The sequence below is a fragment of the Ovis aries genome, chromosome 15 (assembly GCF_016772045.2).
Source record: "Ovis aries strain OAR_USU_Benz2616 breed Rambouillet chromosome 15, ARS-UI_Ramb_v3.0, whole genome shotgun sequence".
Lineage (NCBI taxonomy): Eukaryota > Metazoa > Chordata > Mammalia > Artiodactyla > Bovidae > Ovis > Ovis aries.
The window spans coordinates 28148338-28176143 of record NC_056068.1 but is presented as its reverse complement, the minus strand read 5'-3'; the positions used below and the strand labels follow the sequence as shown (position 1 = coordinate 28176143).

The 27806-nt window shown below is 48.9% G+C and overlaps 1 protein-coding gene across 3 annotated transcripts in view; it reads left to right on the top strand.

Moving 5' to 3' along the window:
• Nucleotides 1–27806, top strand: part of DSCAML1 (DS cell adhesion molecule like 1) — a 364102-nt gene that overhangs the window by 13075 nt on the left and 323221 nt on the right. For all 3 annotated transcript variants that reach the window (XM_027979838.2, XM_042232660.2, XM_042232661.2), the window contains exons 2-3: nucleotides 4136–4453; nucleotides 8958–9104. In XM_027979838.2, coding sequence (XP_027835639.2) covers nucleotides 4136–4453; nucleotides 8958–9104 — 465 coding nt within the window. The remainder of the gene's footprint in view (nucleotides 1–4135; nucleotides 4454–8957; nucleotides 9105–27806) is intronic.

Sequence of the window (27806 nt, the reverse complement as noted above, 5' to 3'; positions counted from 1 at the left end):
TCCCAGTCCATTCATCAATTACATCCACCCATTTGTAGTTCCTGAGAACCTCACGTCCTTGGCTCTGGCAGGATCCAAGGCCCAGAGGGCAGGAAGGCTGTTGCTATTGTGGCTGATGGTCCTTCTAGAAGCCTGGAGCCAAGGGAAGCCCGGGCCAGGGGTTGTCTCTGCAGGCAGGGATGAGGAGACTAGGAATATGTATTTAGGGTAGGTTTGGGAGGGAAGAAAGGATGGGGAGCGATACCCAACCTGGAAAACCAGATTCTGTGGCTTGATTCCTCTTCTCTTCAGCATGTTTCATACAATAGAGCAGTTTCATTCTCAGGATCTGAAGTCAGGCAAAGTTGGGTCTCGGCCCACCTCCAACACTTACACTCTGGGTTACGCTGTGTGAGTTAGTTAACTTCTTGGAGCCTTAATTTCCTTATCTGTGCAATGGGAATATTTCCCAGGTGGCACCTGGTAAAGAATCCACCTGCCAATGCAGGTTTGACCCCTGGGTGGGGAGGATCCCCTGGAGAAGAGGATGGCAACCCCCTCCAGTATTCTTGCCTGGGAAATCCCATGGACAGAGGAGCCTGGCAGACTACAGTCCATGCGGTCACAAAGAGCTGGACACTACTTAGCAACCAAACAACAACCATGGGAATTGTAACCTCACCTGGAGAGTCATGAGGTTAAGTGAGAGAACACCTATAACAGGTCTAGCACCCAGCCCGGCCTGCAGGTAGTGAGATCCGTGGCTGCTAGTGTTACTGCAGTTGGTCTTATCACTGAGGCTGCGTCACACAGATCCTTAAACATTTTCTTACCCGGCCCCTTAAATCAGACAGTTCCTGAGTTCCTCTCTGTCAGAGATCTTTCTCAGTTTCCTAAGTCCATTTGTCAGGCATAATGTAGAGTCTTTCTGTTTCTTGATGGATTTTGGCTTCCAAAACCCATAAAGCTGCCATGGTGAGTGTGTCTGATTAACTAGGTCGTCTCAGGAAGTGCCCAGAACCCCAGAGTGATGCTCCTGTTCCCACAGGCTGAGCGTCGTCTGAAGTGTTGAGTCTGCCAGGGCCCCCTCCCAGGATGTGTGTGTACGCACAGGTGTGCAGATGTATAAATCTTGGTGGTGGTCAGCTGAGTAGGGAAGTTGGTGGCCAGGTGTTTTTTTTTTTTTTTTTCCGGAACGGTATAAGCCCCCTCTTTATTGTTGCACTGGTTACCATCATCTGAGGGTTAAGAAATCAGAATCTGGATTCAGATTGCTTCATCTGCATCCTGAGCCCTTGGTTACCAGTCGTGCGATCTTGGGAAAGTCGCTTTAATCTCTCAGTGCCTTAGTTTCCTCATCTGTGACCTGGAATAATAACAGTATCTCCCTCAAAGAGTTGTTGGGAGGATGAAAAGAGGTCATACAAGTAAAGGGCTTACAACAGGGCCCGGCAGGAAGAAGGTGCTTAATGAATAATTGTTGATCGAATGTCTGTAAAGAAACCTTTGGAAGGTGAGCAGGCTTCTGGGAATCTGGGGAGAGTGGATCAGAGAAGAAACTTCCTAAGCCATAGCCTGCTTACTTGCGAATGGTATAATTTCATGGCCTTGGAGAACACCCAAGCCCCTGTGAATTGGGGGACAGGCTTCTGAGGGTCCCTTTCCTCTTCCACAGAGCAGACTTGCTCAGTGGAGGCAGTGAGTAGTGGGTAGGAAAGCTGTGCTTCCCAATTTCCCCCTCATCCCGTTGCTCCCCTGTAGCCAATAAGGGTGCAGTGCTGGGTGGGGAAAGCAAATGCATTTGCTGCTAAGAGGATGCCCCTGACACCACAGCAAGGAGCCCAGGGATGTGTTTTCCAGCTCTGCTGCTAATGGCTTCATCACGGCTTTTTATGAGCTGATGTGAATTGCTCTGACCAATGAGCCTTAATGGCCTTCCTCAACTAGCTGCCCGGTATATTCTCCCCGGAGGCTCGCTCAGAGTTAAGCTGAGAATATTAATATGGTCTGGATGCAGGCCCTCCCCCTCCTGATAAAGTTGTGGAAATTGAGGTCAAGTTGGGTCCCCTGCAACGTTCTTTAAACAAGCAGTAGAATCGTTTGGTTGCTCCTTGATCTTCCTGGTAGAGAAGGAGTGGCTTCCAGCTGGAGACCTGGGACTGGGCCCCTCTTCCTCTGGGTTTGCCTCCACCTGCTGAGAGGTGGCCCTTCCTAAGGAGGCAGGCTGCTTGGTAGGGAGGGAAGGTCCTGATTCCATCAGGCAGGGCTGTTACCCACAACGGCAGGCGAGACCGAGGTCCTGTGCTGGGCTGAGTGTTGCAGACAGCTGTCCTCCTTGTCAGGCGGCCTTGACGTTGTCAGGTAGCTGCTGTCGTGAGCATGTTCACCTGTGTGATCGAGTGTTGCAGCGGCGATGTGTCAGAGACTCATGGGGTCTTTGCAGTCTCATGGATCCTCCCTCCATTTCATGAGTGAAGGAACGGATGGTCAGAGAGGGGAAGTATATTCCATAGTCGGTCAGTGTCAGGGATGGTTTTAGAACCTGCGGGAGGTGGTGATATCTCTTATTCCTAAGCTTGGATTGATCTCCTCATGGTGCAACCAATCCTCATCCCATCCCTCGGGACAACACATTTTCCAAATTGAGCTCTGGAGGGGAAAGACGGCTCCCAGCGTCTTCTGCAGTCTTCTCTCATCCGGGCAGCATCCCACGTTGTGAGCCCTTCCTCTTAGAACATGGTCTCAGACCTTTTACCTTGTGGCTCTGGTATGTTAGAAAGTGTGCTAAGATCCTATGTAGAGCACTGGGTTCAGATTCCAATTCTATAGCTTATTAGCTCTGTCATCTCAGGCAAATCACGTAACTGTGCTTAGCCTCCAAAAGGGAATGATAAAAAAGAGGCCATATGTTTTGCCAAAAGTTTTACTTTATTTTAGGTTTGAAGGATTTGTTAACAAAGGAAACCACTCATTACATACAAATACATGACTTCAATATTTAATAGAGAATTATTTAACTTAATTTCAATGTACAGTCATTAAAAGAAAAGAGAAAGAGAAACAGTAGAGAACAGCACGTACAGGTTTCCCTGGTGGCTCAGTGTTAAAGAACCCACCTGGATCAGGGAGACTCCCCTGGAGAAGGAAATGGCCACCTACTCTAGTATTCTTGTCTGGGAAATCCCATGGACAGAGGAGCCTGGTGGGCTGTAGTCCATGAGGTCGCAAAGAGTCAACATGATTTAGCAGCTAAACAGCAATAACAACAGCAGCACTACACCACCAAATTGGGCCCACCAACATTCAGGCTTAAAACGGCATGCTGGGAAGTCCCAAGTAACAGCAATCTGGAGTCCCGATGAGGAAAAGGTCCTGGGCAACGTGTCCGCTCCACAGGTGAGACTACAACTTGCAGGGGGTTCCTGCTTATAATCCTGGGCCACAAACTGATGTCATCATCAGTTTGCACAAAAATGCAGCTCTGGCTCTCCGTTAACCTTTTTTACAACACTGTTTGTTTCACATTGTGAGTCATAAGATTTTGTTAGACCCCCAAGAGGTTGGCCTGCCCTCCAAGTGCTCAAGAATTCCAAGACCCACACCCTTTCTTACCTAAAATGTTGCCTGACTAGTTGTGTTTCCAGGCAGGCACAGAATCCGGGCAGTGTCCAGGCAGGTCAGAGGCCTGCTCTCCGGCTTCTGAAGCCTGAACAAGACTTCCTCCATTTTAATTTCTGTAACACCGTGCCAGCCCCTCTCAGGATTATGAAGATGGACTGGGGGACTGGGTGTGAACATCTTTGCATCTAATAGGTGCTCAATAAACATCCCGTATCTAAGCAATGTCAGCATCTCTCATACTGTGGATGCCTGGGAGTGGACCATGGCTTTGGACTTGGCTTGGTGTGGAGAATGAGCCGTTTCAACATTTTGCAGTCCCTGTGCTAGGCTGGAAGCATCTGCAGGGTGGCAACTGTCTCTTTCTCATCCTTGCCAATGCCTGGTGTATAGTCAGTGCTCAGCAGTACTTACTGAATGGCTGGTGCTCCGACGTCTTATGAATGCGTGCTGGCCTTTGCAGGCTTTGTGGACCCTGAGGGTATCCTTAGCTTCACTAACTGGCCTCTCTGCTCTCCTCCTCTCTTCCCTCCCGCAGCCCGCCCTGAAGATGTCGGCACCAGCCTCTACTTTGTAAATGACTCCTTGCAGCAGGTGACCTTCTCCAGCTCCGTGGGGGTGGTGGTGCCCTGCCCGGCCGCGGGCTCCCCCAGCGCGGCCCTTCGATGGTACCTGGCCACGGGGGACGACATCTACGACGTGCCGCACATCCGGCACGTCCATGCCAACGGGACGCTGCAGCTCTACCCCTTCTCCCCCTCCGCCTTCAATAGCTTTATCCACGACAATGACTACTTCTGCACCGCGGAGAACGCTGCCGGCAAGATCCGGAGCCCCAACATCCGCGTCAAAGCAGGTAAAGGACCAGACACGGGCTCCCCTACGTGGCAGGAATGGGGAGCAGGCAGCATCCATTCTGAGGACGAGTATAACAGGGAAGAAGGCAGCCCTTCAAGGAAGGTTGTGTTGTTTAGCTCTGCCACTTCTTGTGTGTTCTGAAGGCTTCCTAGGTGGCTCAGGGATAAAGAATCTGCTTGCAGTGCAGGAGCCACAGGAGCCTCAGGTTTGATCCCTGGGTCTGGAATATCCCCTGGAGGAGGAAATGACAACCCACTCCAGTTATGCTTTCCTGGAGAATCCCATGGACACAGGAGTCTGGCGGGCTACAGACCATGGTGTTGCAAACAGTCAGACATGACTGAGCAACTGAGCACTGTGTGTCCTTGGGCAGAGAACACACCTTTCTGAGCCTCAGCTTCCTCACCTGCAAAGCTGATGTAAGCATCTACCCATTCATCACTATATGTGTTGGTTCAATGAGAGAACACCTGTTTAAATTAAGTAATGTGTTCATTTTAGTACTCGATTCATGAAAAACATTCAGTAACTTCAAAAAAAAAAAAACCCTTTATTGAAATAGAATATATAAAAAGAAATGTGCCTAAGTATATAGATTGATGAATTTTCACCAAGTTTAATATCCAGATGACGGTATCAGCATTTCAGAAGCCTGTTCGTGCCTTTTTTCAGTCACTCCACCCTTTGGGGAATCCACAGTCCTGACTTCTAACAAGATAGATGCTTGCTGTTGCTGCACTTTTTCTAACTGGAGTCCTATAGCACCTGTTCTCTTGAGTCTTTTGCTCACTGTTGTTTGTAGGGCTTAGCCCTGCTGCTGCTGCTGCTGCTAAGTCACTTCAGTCGTGTCCGACTCTTTGCAACCCCATAGACGGCAGCCCACCAGGCTCCCCCATCCCTGGGATTCTCCAGGCAAGAACACTGGAGTGGGTTGCCATTTCCTTCTCCAATGCATGAAAGTGAAAAGTGAAAGTGAGGTCGCTCAGTCCTGTCCGACTCCCAGCGACCCCATGGACTGTAGCCCATCCATGGGATTTTCCAGGCAAGAGTACAGGGTTTAGCCCTACTGCTGTGCAAAGTTATTGGTTGTTCATTCTCATTGCCGTGGAGTCTCATCTGACCATCCTGCACTTTACCTATCCATTCCACTGCTGATGGACATCTGACTATAAGGTGTCTCGTGAGGACAGACATTTAGGTAAAATCCATGATGGAAAACTCTTAGCAGTGAAGGATTTTGGTCTTGGGAAGAGTTGACGGAGGCAAGGAAGTGAGGGCTTTTCAACTGGTCTCTTTATAGAAACTAGAAAGTCTCATTTCTCTTTGTTAGGTCTGGAGACAAGACAGTGGCTTAGATTAGCCAGTCTCTACTAGGATGTCATGATATGCTGGTGTGTTCTAATCCATTGTGCAGTGTGCCGGAAATAGTAATAAAACACTGAGGTTTCGTGAATGATTCTTAGGCATTTTGGGTGGGAGAGGACAGGTAGTGTTCTAGCTAGCCCATTACAATGGCCCCCAGCCTTAGGTGCACCATATTTCCTGGTGATTGTTTTGGGCAGCAGAGAGAGGTTTTCAGGGAAGTCTTCTGGATCTGCCTGCCTAGGGATGGATCCTGCTCTGACTTCCTGGCCTAGCAAAGAGTCAGCCCCTCAAGAAAAGTTGTTTTATTCTTGGGACTCTTAGCAACTTACCTTAGGTGCAAAACACACCTTTCTGAGCCTCAGCTTTGCCTCTGCAAAGCTAATTGCCAATACCTACCCCATTCATAGGGCTTCCCTGCTGGCTCAGAGCTTAAAAGCGTCTGCCCGCAATGCGGGAGACCCGGGTTCGATCCCTGGGTCCGATCCCTGGGTCGGGCTGCAAAGCTAATTGCCAGCACCTACCCCATTCGTAGGGCTTCCCTGCTGGCTCAAAGCTTAAAAGCGTCTGCCCGCAATGCGGGAGACCCGGGTTCGATCCCTGGGTCTGATCCCTGGGTCGGGAAGATCCCCTGGAGAAGGAAATGGCAACCCACTTCAGTATTCTTGCCTGGAGAATTCCATGGACAGAGGAGCCTGGTGGGCTACAGTCTGTGGGGTTGTAAAGAGTCGGACACGACTGAGCGAATTCACTTCACTTCACCCCATTCATCACTGTGTGATGGTCCAGTGAGACAATGCTCAGTTGCATTGAGATCCTTCTGCCTTACAGCAGCCTCTCACATGTACGAAGTTCCAAGTAGTAGGAAATGGGTGTATACAGGGGGTGAGCTGGGTTGACAGTTTTCAATTAAAGAGCTGATCTTTACCCCATTGGTCTTTCCAAGTGGCTCAGTGGTAAAGAATCCGCCTGCCAACGCAGGAGATGTAAGAGATGTAGGTTTGATCCCTGGATTGGGAAGATGATCCCCTGGAGGAGGAAATGGCAGCCTGCACCAGTGTTCTTGCCTAGAAAATTCCATGGACAGAGGAGCCTGCTGGGCTACAGTCCATGAGACCACAAAGAGTTAGATACGACCAAGTAACTGAGCGCAGACTTCATCCTGCTGGTTTGTTTAGAGGAAGAGTCTGAGCTCTTAGCACCCCAGGGCCATGCTTAGCTATCTCCTCTGGGGCTCCACGTGGACCCTCTCTTTGGGGCCAGTACTCTTCCCCTAAGAGGGCCCAGGTGCTGGACTGGGAGCCCTGAGGCCATGGTTTGGAGGCCTGTTCTGGCCTCCACAGCCTGGAGGATTGAGCTAACAGCAAGCGATGCCCTATTTCCTGTTTACCTGAATGTTACTGGGTTAGATGTCAGTTTTCACAATAATCCTGTCTGGTGTTTCTTACAGTGAGGTGTCTAAGACAAAGGTTAAGCCACTTGCCCAAGGTCATCTCACCAGTTGATCCCAGAGGTGTAGCTGTAATGACAAGCAGCACTGCTTTAGTATTTTCCATGTGCCAGGCCTGCTCTATGCTGCTGGTATTGTTTCCTTTTATGAATGAGGAGAGGCTTCAGAATGATCATTAGCTCTTGTCCAGGGTTACAGCGCTGCTCAGAGATGGCGGCAGGGGTGGCTTGTTTGATGCTGCTAGCCATGGGCCTCTGCTAGCCATGGGCCTCTGCTGGCCCTGGGGGACTGCCCCAGCCCTTCCCCCTCCTCTCTGCTCCCTCTCTTTAGTCTCTCTGTGCTCTCCTCACATCCGCAGGCAGTGCCACGTCCAGCGCACAGAAGGGCGGGGGGACCATAGCCCCACAGAGCTGGGGGTGCCTCCCTCCACGCCGCTCTCCTCCATTTCAACTGTGCGTCTTCCCATCACAGCCACGGGGAGGGAAAGAAAAAAGGCCAGGAGAGGACTGGACGGGGCTGGCCTGATGGGAAACGCAGCCAATTAAGAAGCTCTTGATGAAGCCACAGGGGCTGCAGGTGCACAGCCGGAGGGGTTGCTGGGCCCTGAGCATCACCCTGGCAACCATGGCAGGGAGAGCAGGAGGGCACGCTGCCCAGGTGCCTGCTGAGGGACAAGGTCGGGAGGCAGTGGGGCTCTGGCTGCACCAGCTCTGCTTGGCAGAGGAGACATGGAAGGATGGAGAAGGGCCCTGGGGAGAGGCCAAGCAGGGGAGGATCAGAGAGAGACAGAGGCGGGCCCCTCAGCTCTACCCCAAGGCTGGTCCAGCCCACCCAGGAACCCGGACAGGCAGAGCACCTGCAGGTGACCGTGCCCCAGAAACCAGCCCTGGGACCGAGGCAGGAGGCCTCCACTGCACACGGTGAAGCAGGGGTCATCTGAAGGCAGGACCAGGACTGAAGGTCAGGCTGTAGGTGGTGTCAGGTCAGGAGAGAGAGCAGCAAGGTGCTTCTTTTGGGAGAATCTTGGAGATTGCCCATGTCACTGGCGTTCCGCATTTTCAGAGATCTTCACTGTTTCAAATATTCTCTCTCATTGTTCTTATAAACCCCTGAGCCTTACAGAAAGTTGTGCGTGTTAACTACGTTTTCCCAGGCTGCCTTTCACTTTGAAGTGGCACACAGAAACATCTGTTGTTAGATCGTGTCTCACGGTTCTTGTTTCGGCATGTGATGGTCACCGGGCCCCAAACCGTTACCACCCTGGGTCCGGGAATAACGTAGAAAGTTGAGTGTGGTTTCCTTAGAGGCGTTCTGGTACTTTTCCTTATAAAGCACACATCCCCTTATTGAAATGATCCTATTGCAGGGTGGGGGTGCTGCCCTCCAGGCCTGTGCAACCTAATGCACTTTGTTAAAACTCACCAAAACTGGAAAGGCTAGAAGGTGGAGTTACGGTCTTGTAGAGGGAGGCTGGGTGTTTCTGAGGGAGAGTGGGGAGTGGAGGAGGTTGCTGGACAAGGCAGGAATGAGTTCCGTGGCAGGAACTTTTGGGTGGGCCAGGTGGGATGTGGGAGAAGAAGTGATGGTGGGTGAGGCCTGGGGTGCTGAGAATTGGCTTTCTCAGGTCCCCCACCCTGTCCCAGCCCAGCCTGTGACACCCTCTTCTTTCCGCCCTGCAATCTGTCTGCAGTTTTCAGGGAACCCTACACCGTCCGGGTGGAGGATCAAAGGTCGATGCGTGGTAGCGTGGCCGTCTTCAAGTGCCTCATCCCCTCTTCAGTGCAGGAATACGTTAGCGTTGTGTCCTGGGAGAAAGACACAGTCGCCATCGTCCCAGGTAAGAAAGGACCGGGGCGCTGCACAGGCAAGGGCGCAGAGGTGGGGTGCAAAATCAGAGGAGCCGAGTTGGTGGTTGAGCTCACCCAGCTCTTGAGGTTGGTTCTGGCGAGCAGTTTTTATTGTTCTGGTGATGCTTCGGCAAAAAAGTGTCTTCAGTCTTGGCTTGATGCGTCTCTGTGTGAGCTATTGAAAACCCATGTGCCAGTGGCCTGTGTGCGCGAAGGTCCCATAAGACACAGGCTGGTCCTGCTCCCCCGAAGGAGTGGGCTCACCTTCTTTCCTGACCACACTGATGGGTCTGTGATGGCCCATGGCCTTAGGGATGAAAGGCAAGGCTGAAAGACCTTACCTATGAAAGACTGTGGGGAGAGGAGGGATGAGAGGCTGGTATATGGTCCATGTTCCCAGGATTCTCAGGGGACCAGACTTGAGTGAGCATGCATGTGGGACTCTTATTTCATGAGCTAGATGTCCCTTCAGAATCCTAGCTGGCCTCATGCTGTGCCAGGAGTTGGAAAAAGGGGTTAATTCTGTGTTGTAGGGTCTCTTTGTTACAGGCACTGTGATTGCAGTCCCTTCATTGCTGGTTCCTTTTCCCTATGCAGAGTTGTCCCTTCCACAGGAAAACAGGTCTGGAAACCCCAAGAGAGGACCTCAGATCCTCAGAATACCTCCAGGCCTCCAGTTACAAAACCGTGGGGTTTTTCCATTGCTCCAACATTTCTCCCTGCATTGCTGTACATTGCAGAGGCCCTGCCACTTTTTCTTCCTTTCTCCATCAAGGGCCTTGGTTTTCCTTTCTGTAAAATGGAGGCACTTGACCAGATTGCTCGCTGAGTGCCCCTCCAGCACTGAGGGCTCCTCTCTGGTGTATAGGAAATGGTTCTAGTTGCTTGAGTTCTGCAGGTGAGTTGGAGAAGACAGACTTCTGTTCATGACACCAGTAAAGCTGGGGTTCCTAATCTTGCTACACAGCTGAAGTCCAGGGGAGCTTTTTGAAAAAACACCAGTGCCTGGGCCCCATCCCAGATCAGAAACTCTAGCGGTAGAACCTGGACATGAGCAGTTTTAAACCTCCTCCTCCTAGAGTGGCTCCAAGGTGAAGCTGGGAGACCAGTGCTTCAGCATCTTGACAGCCAAGGTGGTATGATTTTTTTTGAGACATTAATTTTTGTTTTGCCTTTGGAACTTTTTCCAGTCCCAAGCCAATGGGCAGGCCATTATATCTCCTGGTCTCAGATCTTGTACAGGAATCAGAAACTACTTGATGATATCTGGTCTTCCTGCCTTTTGTAAAACCATAAGTGAACAGAAAAGATTAGGATGGGTGTTCTGGCTGAGGAGGAGAGCCTCCGAGGGCAGTGAACAAGCAGGAGACAGATGCCAGAGGCAGGGTGGTGCTGTGGGCTGCTCAGTGGGTATGGCTGGAGGAAGTGGCTGGACTTCACAGGGTCCGCTGTGGGTGGCTCCATGGGGTCTGAGACTGAGGATAGGGTTCTTATATTCAAAGGAGGCATAAAGTACACAGCCTTTGACCCAGAGTGTTGATGCAGGCAGGGACAACAGGCTGGTGAGCACCAGAAAGACCCTGGACCTTGGTGCCTCCTGGGGGAAGCCCCAGTAAGGATGGAGATTGAATGTCCTGTCTCTCCAGTAGTCACATGGAAAGATGATCTAAAGAATATAAAGAAATGTGGTATTTTCTCATAGACATGAATTTATAGACCAAGAATTATATTCATTAAGATAATAATAATTTTTGAATGTTTACTATATGCTCAGCACTGGGCTAAGAAACTTATATATGACCTCATTTTATCCTCACAAAAAGCCTGTAAGTGTATTTTTTTCCCCTTCACTTTTCTGAAGAGGAAACTGAGGCTCCAAGAAGTAAAGAGACTTTGGGTTATACATCTTATCGTGCAGAGGGCAGGGCTGAACCCAGGATAGCCTGTGCCCTGAACCCCACATGGAACTGCCTCCTGGCACCCATACAAATGTATCCAAGAAGAGTTACTCTGAGTACAACAGAGGCTTGTGTGCTGTAAACAAGGGGGATCCTGGCCTCAGGAAGGTGAAAAGTCAGTGCTGGTATTTGGGAAAGGTTCACAGAACTGAGTGAAGTGTAATGACCAAGAGCTCAGAATCTAGGATCAGACTGCCAGAGCTTGAAACTCAACCCTCTGGGTAACTTTTACCTCCACGGTGGCTCATTTCCCCCAACAATAATAAAATGGGGTGATGATTGACCCACTTCACAAGGATCAAGTAAGAATGAAAGTAGCTCATGTGTCAGATGTTTCAAATACTGCCTGCCACACACCGAGGAAGGGTTGGGACTGTGATGATAATTATAAGGGGACGAGAGCGTTCTCCTCTCTGTCCTGCTGCTTCCTGTTGTGGGGTGTATATTTCTGTGTATCAGGGTCTGTGTGCCCCACCAGACTGTGTTTCCCAAGGGTGGAACCTGGGTTGTTTTCATGCACACACCCCTGTGGCTCCTAAGACACCACCTTGCACCACAGGACAAATGTCCCGTGGATATGTGAAGGGATGATTGGCAGAGTTCTGAAAGAATGTGGGAACTGCATGCACAGAGGCATTGGGGTAGGCTGAGCGTGGGGGGCGTGAGGTAGGCAGACGCTCATCTCAGACAGGAGAGACGAAGGTTAACCTGGCTCCTGTGTGGAGGAGCTGGAGGCAGTGAGCTTCCCCCAGGCTCACTGTTGCTGGTGCTTCAGGGCTGTCTTTGATGTCAAGCCTGGGCTGGTGGCCCCAAAGGGCATAATTATCAGGGAAGTGGGCTAGACGCCAGTCTGCTGGGCTTTGTGCACATCGGTTCTATAGACCTCTTCCTTGCCTTGAGCCTCAGAGAAATCCCCCCCCCACCCCCTGCCCAGTTCTCCAACTCCACCCAGCATCATTCTAGATCCTCTGTAGCTACGTTTTAGATCCAGGGATGGACTTCCCAAAGCACATGCAGCCAATTAGAACAGCCTCGCAGAGGAATTCATGAGAACCAGAAAGAGTAGAGTTTTGCATCCTTCAGGCTCTGTAGATAAAGGGCCAGAACTTGGGTCTACCTGCCCCAGGCTTTAATTTTGGAAAATGCAAATTGCTTATTGATTTTTTCATGAAAACAGGATACTTCGCTATCCATACCACACTGGTGTTTGTGTGTGTGTCCATGTGTGTGCGCACGCGCTTCAGCTGGGATGTTGGACAGCGGCTTTTCATGGTGATGGGGGAGATATAATGATGGGGTTGCCTTGAGGTTAAGGATGCATTTCCTTAGCAGCTCGAGTGACTTTCCTCTGACACTTTGGGGCAGCTTCTGGAGCAGGGAGAATGGTGCTGACTTTGATCTCTGGGTCTGCAGGGCTGGTCTCAGATCCTTCAACCACAGGGCCAGTAGGTACAGGCGAGAGAGCAGAAGGAGGAACAAGAGGCTTGTGTGGGCCATTCAGGGCCCAGGAGACACCTCCCTTAGGAGGATGGGTGCTCTGGGAGGAAGGGGTGGTTGCAGACCCCTATAAATGAGGAGGGGGCCCTCCAAGGCCTCTCTGAGAGTGGTTGAAGGAATCAGAGGCCAGGGCCCTAAGCAAGCCCTATGGGTTGGTATTGGCTCATGGGTTGGCCTTTCCAGTTGTACCCATTGGGAGGGGCAGGTAAGCCTCCTGGAGCCACTGCTGAAACTCTGAGCCTCTTTGGGGCTGTGCTTTGCACAGATAGGTAGAGGCTGGAGAGACAGCCCAAACTGCTACCTTCCCCAGCATGACCTACCACCCCGCCCATCTCTTCCTCCTCCTTCCTGCCCCCCCCCCCGCCCCCCGAGCTGGTCAACTTCCTCCCATCAGGCTCTTCAGTGATGTATGTAAAATAGCACAGAGCCTCTCACCTAGGAGCTGGCAGAGTGCTACCTCTTACTTCTCTCCTGGGAGACTTGGTCTGAAGTAAACTGGCTCTACAGAGTGTGTGGAGTCGGGGGTAATAGGGCAAAAGGCTGTGTGTAAACATAAATTAAAATTAAGACCTCCAGTGAAGCTGAGATGTGGTTTAATTTCCCATCTGCATGATCACCATTACAATGCATGTTACTGGATATAAAGATAAATCCGGCCCTGTTCCTAATAGCTTTTAATTTCCACCAGACCTGATTATATTGATGTGGGCTCCTTGTGGGAGTTTCCCAGCATGCTCTTCACCAGCATCCTGACTGGTTGTCTGGGCCCCAGTGGGGAGTTTTGGCCACTGCTCAGATGTGTGGACCAGATGTATCTGCCTGGGTGTGGAAGACAAGCCTGGAGCAGCTCCCTGGTCCAAGTGGGCTGGGCTTTTGGCTGCTGGGTTGTCATCAGGGCTTGGCCGAGGTGGGAGTGCACGATGGACCCTGTGTGTTGGGGGAAGAGAGAAGCAGGAGCAAGGAGAGACAGCTAGAGGGTTCTTTTGGAAAATGGGCAGTGTTCCCAGACCACAGGTGGGAGTCAGTGAGCCCACCACCCATCGGCCCCCTTCCTAATTGTCCCCAGTGTTCCAAGTCACTCATAGGTTGTCATACCCATTTGTATTTGGTCCTGCACCTCCTCCGCCTGTCTGCACCGATCCCCTCTTCTTTATTATTGACACTGCACTCTTCTTTTGTCCTTTAAACTCGTTCACACGTGTCCCCTTCCGCGAACCTTAACATCAGCCTGTAGCAGACCTAGGCTCCTCTGGTTCCATTCCTGGAACACTTAATTCACTGTGTCTCACAGTAGAGGAGATTGTTTCTGTCTGTCTGCTGCAGGAGAGTGGACAACTCCATCTTTCCCATCTCTTTATCCCCAGGGCCCTCATAGCACCTATGTTACAGTGTAATAATAATAAGATTAATGATAATATTCGTTATGTATTGAGACTTCCTTTGTGTTAGGCATTCTACATACAGTACCTCTAATCCACACAATAACCCTTTAAGAAAGACAGTTTTTTGCTTTTCTATTCCCCCACCTCCCGCAATTTTGTATAAAAGAGGACAGTGGAGGCCCAGGGAAGTTAAGTGACTTCCCCAAGACCACACAGCTAATAAGTGGCCTGGGTCTGAGCTGGGCTCCTCCAGTTACTCTGTCTCCTGCTGCCTCTCGGGAACAGGCTCCTCATTAGGAATGGCCTGTCCTCAGATTCCAGCATAGGAGGAGGGCTCATCCCTGTTTCCTGCACTTGCTCGGGGGCCAAAACATGTCCCCAGCACTTGCCCTGGCTTCTGGCTCTGTGTGCAGTGACCAGAGGCTTCGGTTTTTCTCAACAGCAACAGCTCTCCAGCTGCAAGATCAGTGAACCACCATTCTAACAAGGAGACTTTATCAGGCCCTGGTTCTGTTTGGGGCCCAGTGGGAGACACAAAGTTGGTCCTGATCTGGGAATTCAGGATTCTGTTCATGTCATCAGCTCTGATGGACAAGGATGGATAATCCCAGCACAATAACAATCAGATATGATCTTGCTTGGCTTTGGAATACAGGATTAGTGTATTAATTGCATTTTGCTCCAGCTGATGCTCAAGCTACTTAGATCCCATGAATCTCCACCAACTTGGACGGGGCATGGCACAGATGAGAGAGCCCAGGTGGTGCTTGGAAAACTGCTGGGCACGTGCAGGCTGCAAATGAACAGAGTCACTTACATAGGGCCTTTAAGGTCATATGGTCCAGCCTCTTCATTTATTGATAAAGAAATGGAGGCCCAGACCAATGCCTTCTTCTGTCCCTTCCCTCTTCTCTCTTGCTCATTCTCAGAGCATAACATCTTAACTACTCATGGGATGCTTTTCTTTTACTATCAGACTTCTTTCCTTCTTTGTCTGTCTAACCTACCCATCTTTCAAAGTCTGGTTCAAATACCCTCTTTTTCCCCATGATGTCTTTCCTGATTTCTGCTAAGAATGGATTTAAAAATCATCCAGATTAACCTCCTTCCAGGGGATCCTTTTCTGAACTCCATCCGAAATTTATCAGTTCCTTGCTCAAGACGCTAATCGTATTTTGTCCTATAATATTTTAAAATCTGTGTTATCCCCACTATGAGAATGTCTAATCAGCAAGAGCGGGAACTGTGTTTCATTCAGACCCCTCCAGTATTCAGAGAAGATGATTAATGATGGTGATGAAATGACAGATTCTCTCTCTCTCCCCTGCTGGACTGCCCTGTGGCAGGCAGGAAGGAAGGAGACCTGCCTAAGGTCACATGGAAAAATGATACTTTACAAAATCTAGGCTTGACGGCATTTGATCTCTATTACACTGAGCTGCTTCAGAGCTACATTGAGAGAGACCACTTCTGTAGATTCCTTCTGTGACACTCTGCTGTTTAGGTGCAAAATTGGGGATCTCAGCTCTTGACTACTTAAGGGCTTGGAGAAAATGCGCTGGGATTGTCGCCTGTACTAATATGAAATAGATGTTATGCTCAAGGTGATTTAACGAGTGGGTGCTGGGCAGAGTCTCATGCCTTACGGAGGAATTAAGCTTAACTATGACCTGTTTCTTGCCTTCAGCAGCTCCTATCTAGGGGTTTTAGTATCTTCCCAATAATAGATGATTTATCAGAGACTGGGGATTCTTTCTGATGATGTCTGCTCAGAAAGGCTCTTGAAGGAGAGGGAGGCCTTGGAGCAGAAATAGCATGTTGGGTAAGGTCACAATGTGGAAAGACAAGGAGAGGATGGGGTGACCTGAGGATGTGGCTGGAGGGTAAATAGAAGCAGTGAGAGAGAAGTCAGTCTGGAAAGGACATCTAACTCATAAAGGTTCTATCTAGTTCTAGAAAAAAAAAATGGCAGCCTGATAATAATGACTAATGTTTATGGAGCACCTACTAAGTTTCCAGGCTCTGTTCTAAACATTTTATATGCTTAGCTCATTTAACCTTCACAGAAATCTGAAGCTGAGTAAATAAGCATTCTCCATTTTATAGATGAACAAACTAAGGCACAAGGAAGCTAATTGAATTGCCAAGTTAGTCAGCAGTAGAGCCACAATTTAAACTTTTGCATCCAGACTCCATTATTTGTGCTTCTGAACCCTTTACTGTGTTGTCTCATAAAAAATTAATATACAGAATATATATATATTTTAAAAACTGCTGCAAATCAACAAGAAAAAGACAACACAATAAAAAAAAGGGTGACAGATACGAGCAGACAATTTACCGAAGAGGGAGAGGCAGGGGAATGTGGCAGAAAGAAGTCAGGCTGTGGAGTCTGCTAGTTCTAATCTGTGACCTGGAGCAACTTACTTACAAAGCTTCAGTTCTTTCACCTATGAAATGGGGACCATGAAACCTACTGTATATGGAATCCTTTAGATGAACATTAGACCTCTGACAAGACTTGGATTCTCAGATGGAAAGAGAGTGGGCTAAGCTCAGAAGGGAAATTGCCCACCCAGCTTCATGATGTGGTCCAACCATGGGCCATGGTACCTTCTCTGGGTACCGGACTGGAGACAGGACACAGGTCAGCCGGGGATGCAGCCTCCCAGAGGATCTGTGATACTGGGATCACTGGAGAATGGTTTCCCCTGAACATGATCTTGAGAAAGCTGTAAATAGCTGGGGCCAGGTGGATGACCACTGCAGTGCTTTTAACTCAAATAGGCCATCATGATATCTGGGCAGAATGAGAGAAACAAAACGGCTGTTGTTTTATTAATCTCTGTATCGCTTATGCCTTGCATGGTGCCGGATCAGAATGATGTTGAGGAAAGAAGGAAGGCGTGTGGTGGTATCAGCACAGCAAAGATCAGCCCCACAAACTACCTGGGTCTCATCCACTGAGTCTCGAACCCTGGCTCAGGAATAACACTAAGCAGTTTATAAGGTGCTTTTACACGATCTCATTGACTCCTCAAAGGAACCCCATTCCTTTCTCCCTTTTACAGATGAGGAAAGAGATGCAGTGAGGTTCTGAGACTTGTATAATTAGAAGAAAAGTCAGAAGGAGGAGATAAACATGTATTAAGATATACTTTTATGCAGGGCCCTGGCACGTACCTGGATATCAGTTACATTTAATTTTCCTCTTAACCCTTTGAGAGAGGCGTGCTTACCCCCATTTTTAAGTACAAAGAAATGAGATTCAGAGAGGCCAAGCAGTTTGCTCCAGGGTACACAGCTTCTCAGTGGCAGAGCCTATGCTTAGACCCAGAGCTTTTTTCCCCAAAGCCCAAGCTCCATTTCGGTAACATACTTTAATGACTTCACCCTGAAGGCTGACCCAGGGACTCACGACAATTACTCTTTCTCTTGTCCAAGCAGTTGTAAGAGGAAAAGGCAACTGATCCTTTATTTTGTTGTTGTTGCTTATTGTTTGCTTTTATGGGGAAGGGAACATCGGATTCAGACTCCCTCATCTTCCTCTTCTGAGGGCAGAGAGAAAAATCCACCTTCAGTGCCTACTGCAGTCCCCAACCTTTTTGGCAAAAGGGACCATTTTTATGGAAGACGATTTTTCCATGGACTGGCGGTGGAGGGGGCATGGTTTTGGGATGATTCAAGCGTACTACATTTATTGTGCACTTTATTCCTATTATTATTATGTCAGCTTCACCTCAGATCAGCAGGCATTAGATCTCAGAGGTTGGGGGACCCTGCCTTAACAGACCCTTTGAAGGTTAGAGGTTACAGGGAACGATTTTGAAGCAGCCAAGGAATTCTCTCCCAAGTCAGATGGCCTAAGGTGAAATGATAATCACAGTGATAGTAATAGTAAGAAAATGAGCGGTCAGTGATTGAGAGCTTGTGTGATAGGTGCTGTTCATGAGTCACTCATTTCATCTTCATAAGTCAGTGCCCTGTGGAGTAGATGGCATGACTAGCTCCATTTTGCAGATGAGCAGCCTGAGGCAGAGAAGCCAGTCCCCTGCCCAAGGCCATAGAGGGCATAGTAGGGCAGGATCTGAGCCCAGATGGTTCAATTTCAGCTCTTAGAGGTGACCTGGGTCACCTTGCACTGGACCCTGACGTCTGTGTCATCTTTCACTTATATATTGCTCTCAGGTTTATAAAGCCAGTTCACGGGCAGCATCTTACTGAATCCTTCCAACCCATCTGTGGGAGACACATTCTTAACCGCACTTAAGAAGCCAGGCTTGGGGAGAGCGGAGGGGCCCCTCCCGAGGTTACACAGCCAGGGATGGGTGCACCAGATCTCTGGTTTGATGCTCGCATCCCAGGAGCTCTTGAGGCTCCCACCTGGAGCGCATGCCCGCAGCTCCCCAGCACCCCTTCCTGTCTCCCTGCAGGCGGGCTGCTCTGCGTTTGCGTGCCAGTTGGTTGGCTCCAGAACCGTCAGCCGCAGCTCCTCAGTCAAGCAGAAATGTCTGTGTTCACAGGTGCCTCTGGCGGTGTGTGCATGTGTCGTATTTTGCTTTTCCATTTAGTTCGTGGCAGGTGCTGCATTTCCCGAGCACCCACTGGGTGAATTTCAGGAGATTTAAGACAATTGCAGATGAATGCTCTGCCCTGGGATCACGCCGTGGCAATGGACACAGAACAAGCAGCATTGTTTGCTTAAGTTGGCACCTCTGTAAGTTACCCTGAAATCAGAGCAGAATTCTTTATAGAAGGTTATCCTACACATAAATCATCATTAGACTACCTCATTTTTGTTTAATGCCTACCTAACTGTGCTGGAGTCTAAAAATGTGTGTTTAGTGAAGTCAAGGGTTGCAGGGAAATTATAGGGTTTTCAAAAACCCATTTGCTTTGCTGGTGCTCACATCAGAATCAATCTTGCCTTTAGTTCTCAATCTCATTGCAAACATGCAGTATGGCTCGCCGAATTCTGGCATTTAATGTAGGGTAGCATTTATTCAGAAGAAGCCAACGGTGCTTACAGAATGGTAGAGCTATGTATAGATGGCACTTCCTGCCAAGCCTGTGATTTTGAACTCTGTTGCGTATCAGTGAGACTTTGCCGCCAGAGCTGGAGCCACGTGGGACTGGCCAGAGCAGAGGCCAGCGGTGGGAGGGGAGCTGGCATTCATCACCCCACAAGCCTCACTGCACGAGCACATAGTAGGTGCTCAGACAATGACTGTTGAGTACCTGGAAAATGTTTAACCAGGAAGGTGACTGACCTTTGGATTAGGTTGTAAATGAAATGGTGTTTTTTTTTTTTTTTTTGGCTACACTGCATACCATGTGGGATCTTAGTTCCCCAACCTGGGATTGAACCTGTGCCCCCTGCAGTGGAAGTACAGAGTCTTAAGCACTGGACCACCAGGGAAGTCCCTGAAATAGATTTAAATGATGGGAAAGATGTGGTCCTGTGGCTGCTAGAATAAAGCCTTTGTTGGCTCCTGGGATGCCTGACATCTGCCAGACCTACTTGCAGCCCCTTTGTGGTGCAGTGATGCTATGTAGCAAAGCTGAAAGGGTGTGGGCTCTGGCCTCCGAGATACTTGGGCTCAGATACTGTCTTGCTCCTTGCTTGCCATGTGACCTTAGTTAAGTCCTTTAACCTCTCTGAGCTTCAGTGTCCTCACATGAGAGCAAGAGAAATTGTGTACTTTTTCTATATAGGGAAAACATATTTTCCATGTATAGTTTATATTTTCCTATATAGACCTACCTCCTATATATAGATCCGTTCTCTATATGTAAGTTTTCCATTTTTCCTGGTTCTGAGCAGGCACGTGATTAACTGTACCAGGATTAGTCATCATCTTGAGACCCAGAAGATCTCTGTGAGGAATGAGATTCCAGGAGTGAGCATCCAGGTGTGAGCATTGTCTCGTGTGTATACAAAAGCGAGCATCCGGGGATGAGCAGCTTGGGGTGAGCAGACAAGGTTGAACAGCCAGGAATAATTATGCAGAAGGATGGTCTTGGCTCTTATTACCCTGGAGGTCACTTAGCCTTCAGGGTGAAGGGCACAAGATTGGAAAGATCAGGAGACAACTCTCAGATGGGGGCAGAGGCAGGGTAAGTCCTTCGTGTTACCCCGCATGGCTGACGCCTGCTCCCTAACATTTAACCTTGGCTTTTGTAGTCTGGGCTTCCCTTGTGGCTCAGCTGGTAAAGAATCTGCCTTCAATGTGGGAGTTGTGGGTTCCATCCCTGGGTTGGGAAGATCCCCCGGAGAAGGGAAATGCTACCTACTCCAGTATTCTGGCCTGGAGAATTCCGTGGGCTGTACAGTCCATGGGGTCACAAAGAGTCGGACACGACTGAGCGACTTTCACTTTCACTTTGCCGTCTACCCAGCATCTTGCTGTGCGCAGAATCCTCAGGAGTCTAGGCATGAGTCTTTTGGAGCTGCCGAGCCTGCCTTTCGTAATGAAATAAATGCAAAGCCAGTCGGAAGTAGAACAACCCTCTGCCTTCCAGTACACGGGGCAGGGAGTATTCAGAGGCTTCCTGTAAATTGGGAATGTTTTCCTCTCACACATGGAGATTCCCCTCTTCCATTTCAAGGCCAGGGCTGGGATCCCCAAGAATCTGGACAGTCAGCTGGGAAACAGATGAGAGTGGGGGACAGAAGCCTCTGATGGCAAGTGGTAGAGTGTGCAGCCAGGCGTTGGGTAACCTTTGTCCTCTGTGCGGTGTTCCAGTGGGCTCTTGGACTTTGTGAAGCAAAGGAATCCCTTCTGAGAGCATGTGGCAGGGGTCCCTCTTCGCTGCCTTTCAGAATGGGACGCAGAAAAGGGAAGGACTTCTATCTGGAATATTCCAGAGCTGTCTGTCCTGACACTGGCTGAGGGATGCAGCTGTGAGAAGTTCGAGGGGCTAGTTGTCCCCGTCAGGTCTACATGCAGGAGGAGGCACAGACTCTGTTGGACTGCTCCTGGTGGTCTCAGGGCCTACACTGACTTCATTCTCTGCATCTCTCTAGGTGGCTGTGTTGGCATCAGCAACAGTCAGGTGGTTGAATTTTCAGTTCATTATTTAATCTAGCAAATGTTTTTGAGCACTTCCTGTGCGCAAGATGCCGTGTTATATAGACAGTGATTCCCGAGGGTCGTTGCTTGAGGATCTCAGGGGATGTGAAGAAATTCCTCTTCCTGCACACCAAAGAAACTCATATTAATTAAAATAAATATGTGTGTGTGTATACAAATAATATGCACGGTGTAACTTGTACAAGTTGAGTGTGCACACACATGTACTCACACACTCATACTCACTTTTCCTTGCCTATGTGAAGGGGTGAGAGATTCACCTATATAGACCAGAAGCACCCCAGAGCAGGGGCCAGGGTAGACACCTTGGCCCACTGTCTATAGGACAGCGCATCGCCATGGGAGCGTAAAGGTCAAAGGTGTGTCTGGGTGAGTGAGTGACTCTGGGCCTTTTCTCCTGAACAAAGAAAACAAATCCTTATTCCCTCCACGACTCCTCATTCAGCTCACAGTCTTCTGGGTTGGGCTGGGAGTGGTCCACGTGTTCTGAATTTCATGGACAGTTTTGAATGGATCGTGATTTAATGAGGCCTGTTTGGTCCAGGAAGGGTGAACGGAAGCTAGAATGATGTGGGGCATGATCTACTTATCTGCAGAGTGCTTGCTGTCTAACAGGTGGGATGAACTGGGGACACAGGTGAGCCCACCACGAGGCAGAGTGTGATGTGCAGACGCACGGCCTCTGGGGGCTCAGAGGCGGGTGCCCTGCCTTCTGTGATTAGCATAGGTGCCATGCAGGGCGGCAATTCCCGTGGGTCGTGGAGGATGGATGTTTTGGCAGGAGGAGCTCCTGCGGGGGAGACTGTTCTAGACCTGTCAGCTCTCAAGTTTAGAGTCGCCTGGGGAGATTTAAAAAAAAACAAACACCAATGGCCAGCCCAACTCCTAACAGTTAAGTCAGGATCCTTGGGGAAGCCCCTGGCACCTGTATTTGTGAAAGCCCCCTGGGTGAATCTAGTGAGCAGCTGGGTTGCAAACCTCTGTTTAGGAGACCATGGTGTGGGGGAGCGGATGTAAAATCCAGGAGCACCAAGAACAAGGCTGCACTCTTTGTGGGGAGAAGCCTAGTTTGGCCAGAGCTCAGAGTCCACGACAGGGTAGGGTGTGGTTGACGCTGCATTGAGTTGTGTGTAATTGAAGGGCAGTGGGGAGCCACTGAGGATTTTGATATGGAATATTCTGGAAGGACTTTAGGGAGTGAGTCTTCTATGATGAAGGATGTTCCTAGAGACACGGCGGTCATCCTTGCTCCGCCTCCTGGAACCGAGGTCAGCCCTTGAATTTCCTAGGAACGACCACTGGGCCTCCTTCAGGCTGATGGCTGTCCCTCACCCCACACTCTCCCTCTTTTTCCTGCCGCTCCCCAGGCGGCTATCCCATAACCCAGGGCACTGGCAAGGTGGACGCGGGAGCTTGCCAGCGAGGCCTGTGGGAGGAAAGGCCCCGTGATGTCACACCCAGAGTTTAAGCAGGATGGGGATCTGAGGCAGGCTCAACATTCTCTTTATAATACGTGTAAATGAATTTATATTGTGCTTTTAGAGTTTACAGTACACTTTTGTGTATGTTCACTTTGACTCAGCACAGTTCTGTGTAAAACAGATGTCCCGACTTACAGATGAGTAAACAGAGGCTCGAGGCTTTCAGGAACCTTTCTCTGCAGCCTCTCTGATTTCTCTGTCCTTGGGAGAAGAAAACCTCTGGGACACAGTAGGGAGCACTTCGGGCCAGCATTTATTCAGCCACTGGCCTGCGGGCCAGACACTGTGCCAGGCGCTGTCATAGCGGTGACCTCATGTTTTAAAGACAGAATCTCTTTTCTGCTTTCTCATGGTCTGTGGCCTGGGAAGAATGGGAAGATACTTAGCTTCACCAGCAGCGATATGACTGGATAAATAAAACCATGGGACCACTGCTCCAGGTCTGTTTGGGGAGTATGCCTCATCAAGACCCTTTTGTGGTATCTCATTTTATTCTTGTGAGAGGTGGTATCACCTCCACTTTCAAATGAGGAAACTGAGGCTCAGAGAAACACCTTCCTCTGGCCAGGCAGCAGAGTCAGATGGCAAGGAAGGTCATGCTGCATGGAGTGCATTGACGCTGCCCTGACTCCTCGCGTGGAGTTGTGGGGATAGTAAAACACACAACACCTGCCCTGCCACTATGAAGAGCAGGATGGAGGCCTTAAAAACTAAAAATAGAGTTAGCCTGTGATCCAGCAATCTCGCTCCTGGGCATATATCCAGAGAAGAATTAGAGTTCTAATTTGAAAAGATACATGTACCTCAAAGGTCATAGCACCACCATCACGAGGGTCAAGACATGGAGACAACCTAAATGCCCGTCAGGAGATGATTGGTTTAAGACGGTTGTGTATGTAAGACACATACACACACAGACACACAGACACACACACACAGACACACACACACTCACTCACTCACTCACAGGAATATTGCTCAGCCATGAAAAAGAATGAAGTAATGCCGTTTGCAACAACGTGGATGGACCTAGAGATGATCACACTAAATGAAGTACGTCAGACAGAGGAGAAGTATTATATGCCATCATTTATATGTGGAATCTAAAAAGTAATACAAATGAACTTGTATACAAAACAGAAGTACACTCACAGACACAGAAGACAAACTTAAGGTTACTGAAGGGAGGATAGATGAGTAGTACGGGATTAATAGACATAAGCTGCTGCTGCTGCTAAGTCACTTCAGTCGTGTCCAACTCTGTGCGACCCCATAGACGCAGCCCGTCAGGCTCCCCGTCCCTGGGATTCTACAGGCCAAGAACACTGGAGTGGGTTGCCATTTCCTTCCCCAATGCATGAAAGTGAAGTCGCTCAGTCATGCCCAACTCTTAGCGACCCCATGGATTGCAGCCTACCAGGCTCCTCCATCCATGAGATTTTTCCAGGCAAGAGTACTGGAGTGGGTTGCCATTGCCTTCTCCGAGACACAAACTACCAAATATCAAATAGAATAAGCTAAGGATTTACCGGAAAACAGAGGGAACAATATTCAACATCTTGTAATAACCTACAATAGAAAATAATCTGAAAAATATATATAACTGAATCACTTTATTGTACACCTGAAACTATTACAATGGTAAAAAACAACTATACTTCAATTTAAAAATATCCGTATAGTGTCTGCTGTGTGCTAGGCACTATTCCAATTGTGCCTATCCAATTCAAATTATTCAGTTTGTATAAACTAACTTGTTTAGTCCTCCCAATATCATGTTACAGTAGGTAGAATGATCATCCCCATTTTAAAGTTGAAGGAAATGAGGCATATGTAGAGTTGAAGTAACAGGAGGTAGAATTAGAGGAAAGCTATGGCAAAGCTAGACAGCGTGCTAAAAAGCAAAGATCACTTTGCCAACAAAGGTCCATATAGTCAGGGCTTTACGTATAGTTGTGTGTGGTTGTGAGAGCTAGACCATAAAGAAGACAGAGCACTGAAGAACTGATGCTTCCAAACTGTGGTGCTGGAGAAGACTCTGGAGAGGCCCTTGGACTGCAAGGAGATCCAACCAGTCCATCCTAAAGGAGATCAACCCTGAATATTCATGGGAAGGACTGATGCTGAAGCTCCAATACTTTAGCCACCTGCTCCAAGCAGTCAACTCACTGGAAAAGACCTCGATGCTGGGAAAGATTGGGGGCAACAGGAGAATAGGGTGACAGAGGATAAGATGGTTGGATGGCATCACCGATACAATGGACATGAACTTGGGCAAACTCTGGGAGATGGGGAGGGACATAGAAGCCTGGCATGCTGCAGTCCTTGGGGTCACAAAGAGTCGGACATGACTAGGCAACTGAAAAACAACAGTGACTCACCTAAGGCCACACGACTGGTAAGAAGTGGAGTGGAAACTCCATCCCAAGGCGCCTGGCCCCTGAGCCCACTCTTCACTTTTCAACCATGAAATCCAGGTCTCCTGTTTTTCTGTTCCAGGTTGTTCCCCTGGACTGGGTTAGGAGTCAGGAGGGAAAACACAAAAGGCAAGCTGCAGTCTGGGCCCTGGGTGTGCAGATCCGAGGCGACCTCATCTGGAGGGAGCATGTCCAGGTGTGACGACTACATCTGGAGGCCAGGTGTCCAGGTGTGACCCCTTTAAGGACCATTCTGCTCTCTGCCTCTTCCCTCTTTCTTTTGGATCATTTGTGTAATGGTCACCAACTCCCCTAGAGTCTGGTAAGGATCAGGCTGGAAAGATGGGCAGGGGCCTACGGTTTCAGTTCCAGCTCTCTCACAAAATGATTTTATGCTCCCTTACTGGATGTCAGTTTCCTCACCTGTAAGTGAAGGAGCTAAAATGGATGACCCCGTAGACCCCTTCCAGGTCGGTTCAATTTAACAAATTCTACTGAGCTCCACGTGCCCTCCATCAAACAGTGATAGGTCTGTGTCCTCCTGGGGAGACAGGCATGTTAAGAAATGAGCTCCAACACATATATTCCTTAAAGAAATTCTTGCACAGGTGCAAGACAGGAATTGTCACGGCAGCCGTGTTTGTGATAGCAAAACAACGGAAACCAATATGGATAAATTAAATCTGTTATATTCCAACAATGAAATACTATACTGCAAGGGAAACGCATGAACCAGAGCTTTACAAATCAACCTGGACATGTCATTGAAACATGCTGAATGGAAAAAGCACAGTGCAGAAGGAGGCGTACATTATGGTACCATTTGCATAAAGTTTGAAAACACGCAGAACAGTATCCCGTGTTGCTTCTGGCTACATGAATATGTAGCAAAAGTACCAAAACACGCAGGAGAATGATAAACACCATATTTAGGGCAGCGCTTACCTCTGACGAAGGAGGCAATGGGCTCACGGAGAGAAACATAACTGCTTTCAGAATGTCTTAGTTCTTAAAATGTTTCTTCTAAAACAGATCACAAGAAAATATTGTCAAAGGAAGCTTGGATATTTTCATATTATTTTTTTCCTTTTTCTGTAGGCATGATAGATTTCATTAGAGAAGTACCCATTTCAACATCATAGGCAAAATGCCAGGAGAGGGATGAGGTTACAGGCTGGGTGCCTCTGTGATAGTCTAGGTCTGGGGGATTGGGAGCAGAGAGCAGAAGTGGGTGGTGAAAGTGAGATTTGGGGGCTGATCCTGGGGGGCCTGAGTTGGTGGGATTGAGGAGGGGCAAGTACACAGCCCACATCTCAGCTATGCCTTCTGTGACCTAGTTCCTGCCCCCTCTGCCTGGGCCACCTTGGCCAGGCTTGGTGCTCAGCAGCTATTAAATAACAACAATGAAACGGTGTAAATTTAAGAGGTGGGGAGATGTGTCTGCCTTGAGATCCCACTGTAATCCATTTCCCGATTTAATGAGAGCCAGGAGACCCAGAGTGAGAAAAATTAAGAATACCAGGAGTATTCATAGGGCTGTGAGACCCCCTTGCTCTCTGAAGCTGGGAACCAAGGAGCATTCTGGCAGTCTTTCCTCTGTCCTTCTGTCCTGAGGGGCAGTTGATCAATGTCACAGGCCAGCTGGGTAGGGACAAGTGACTTGGGGGTGGAAGAGGGAAGTGCTGAGATAATTACCCATTTTGAGAAGTTTACTCCCAATTCCAGCTCAAATTACAAGAGAAGGCTGGGAGGCCAGGTCATGTCAACAGGGAAACCCGAGAGAGAAAAGTGATCTCCCAGTGCTCCTGGGGCCTGGAGAACATGGGGTGTGCTGGAGAGAGGGCAGGCAGGGATCAGCGGATGCTGCCTTCTAGAACACTGAGTTCTGTTCCAGTTTGCCTGGAAACAATGATTTCCCGTCCTGCCTTTCCTCTGCTTCCCCGACCCTCTTACGTACCCAAGTTCCCAGGTGGCACGTGCGGATGGTAGAATTGATGTGTCAGGGCTGGGAGGGGCCTTGGAAGCCCTGGAGCCCAGCCCCCTGCTCATGATATAGATGCCCTTGGTAGCCTTGAAGGAGCTAAGACCCAGTCCTCAAGAAGCATCCCACTGCAGGATGAGGGCAGATGTCATCCTCAACAAGGTGGATCTGGGGTGAGATTCCCCAAGGTCTGCAAGGGTTGCAAGATGGTCTAGCGTGTGTGTGTATCAGGGTGTGTGCGCAGGACAGCGTCTGTACCTTGTTTATCATAAGCAGGCAGATAACAGACGTGTTCCTGAAAAGTGAGGTCTCAATTCTCCTCTGAATACGGAGGAGTGCTCTTTTTAGGAAAAACCTTGAGGTGATGTTGGCAAGCAAGGGAAGAGTTGGGCAGCCTCTGCTGATAGGAGGAGACACCAGGACAGCCTTTCTGGGAAGCAATTTGGCAGTAGGTAGCTGAAGCCGTAAATGTCCATATCCTTTGGGCTCTATCCTTGAAAAGTAACCAAAGATGGCAATGAAGATTTCTGTTAACTGCTGTGTTATTTACAAAAGTGAAAAAAAAAATCCTACATATCCAGTGATAGGAGAATGATTAAATAATTAATCATACAATAATAGAAGTGAAACATTCTAATATATTTTCAATTACATGAAAAAAGATCAGAATATGATCTTAAGTTGCAAACACATTATATACGTATGGCAGGATCCCAACTGGTTAAAAAATACACACACAAACACATACATTCACACTTATATCTTAGATGGATATCTTGACCTACTTCAAAGCTGTTAGTGATTGCTATGGTTCTTTCTGGGTGGTGAGATTAGGAGTGATTTCTGTTTTCTCTTTTATAGTTTTCTACACTCTGCAAGTAC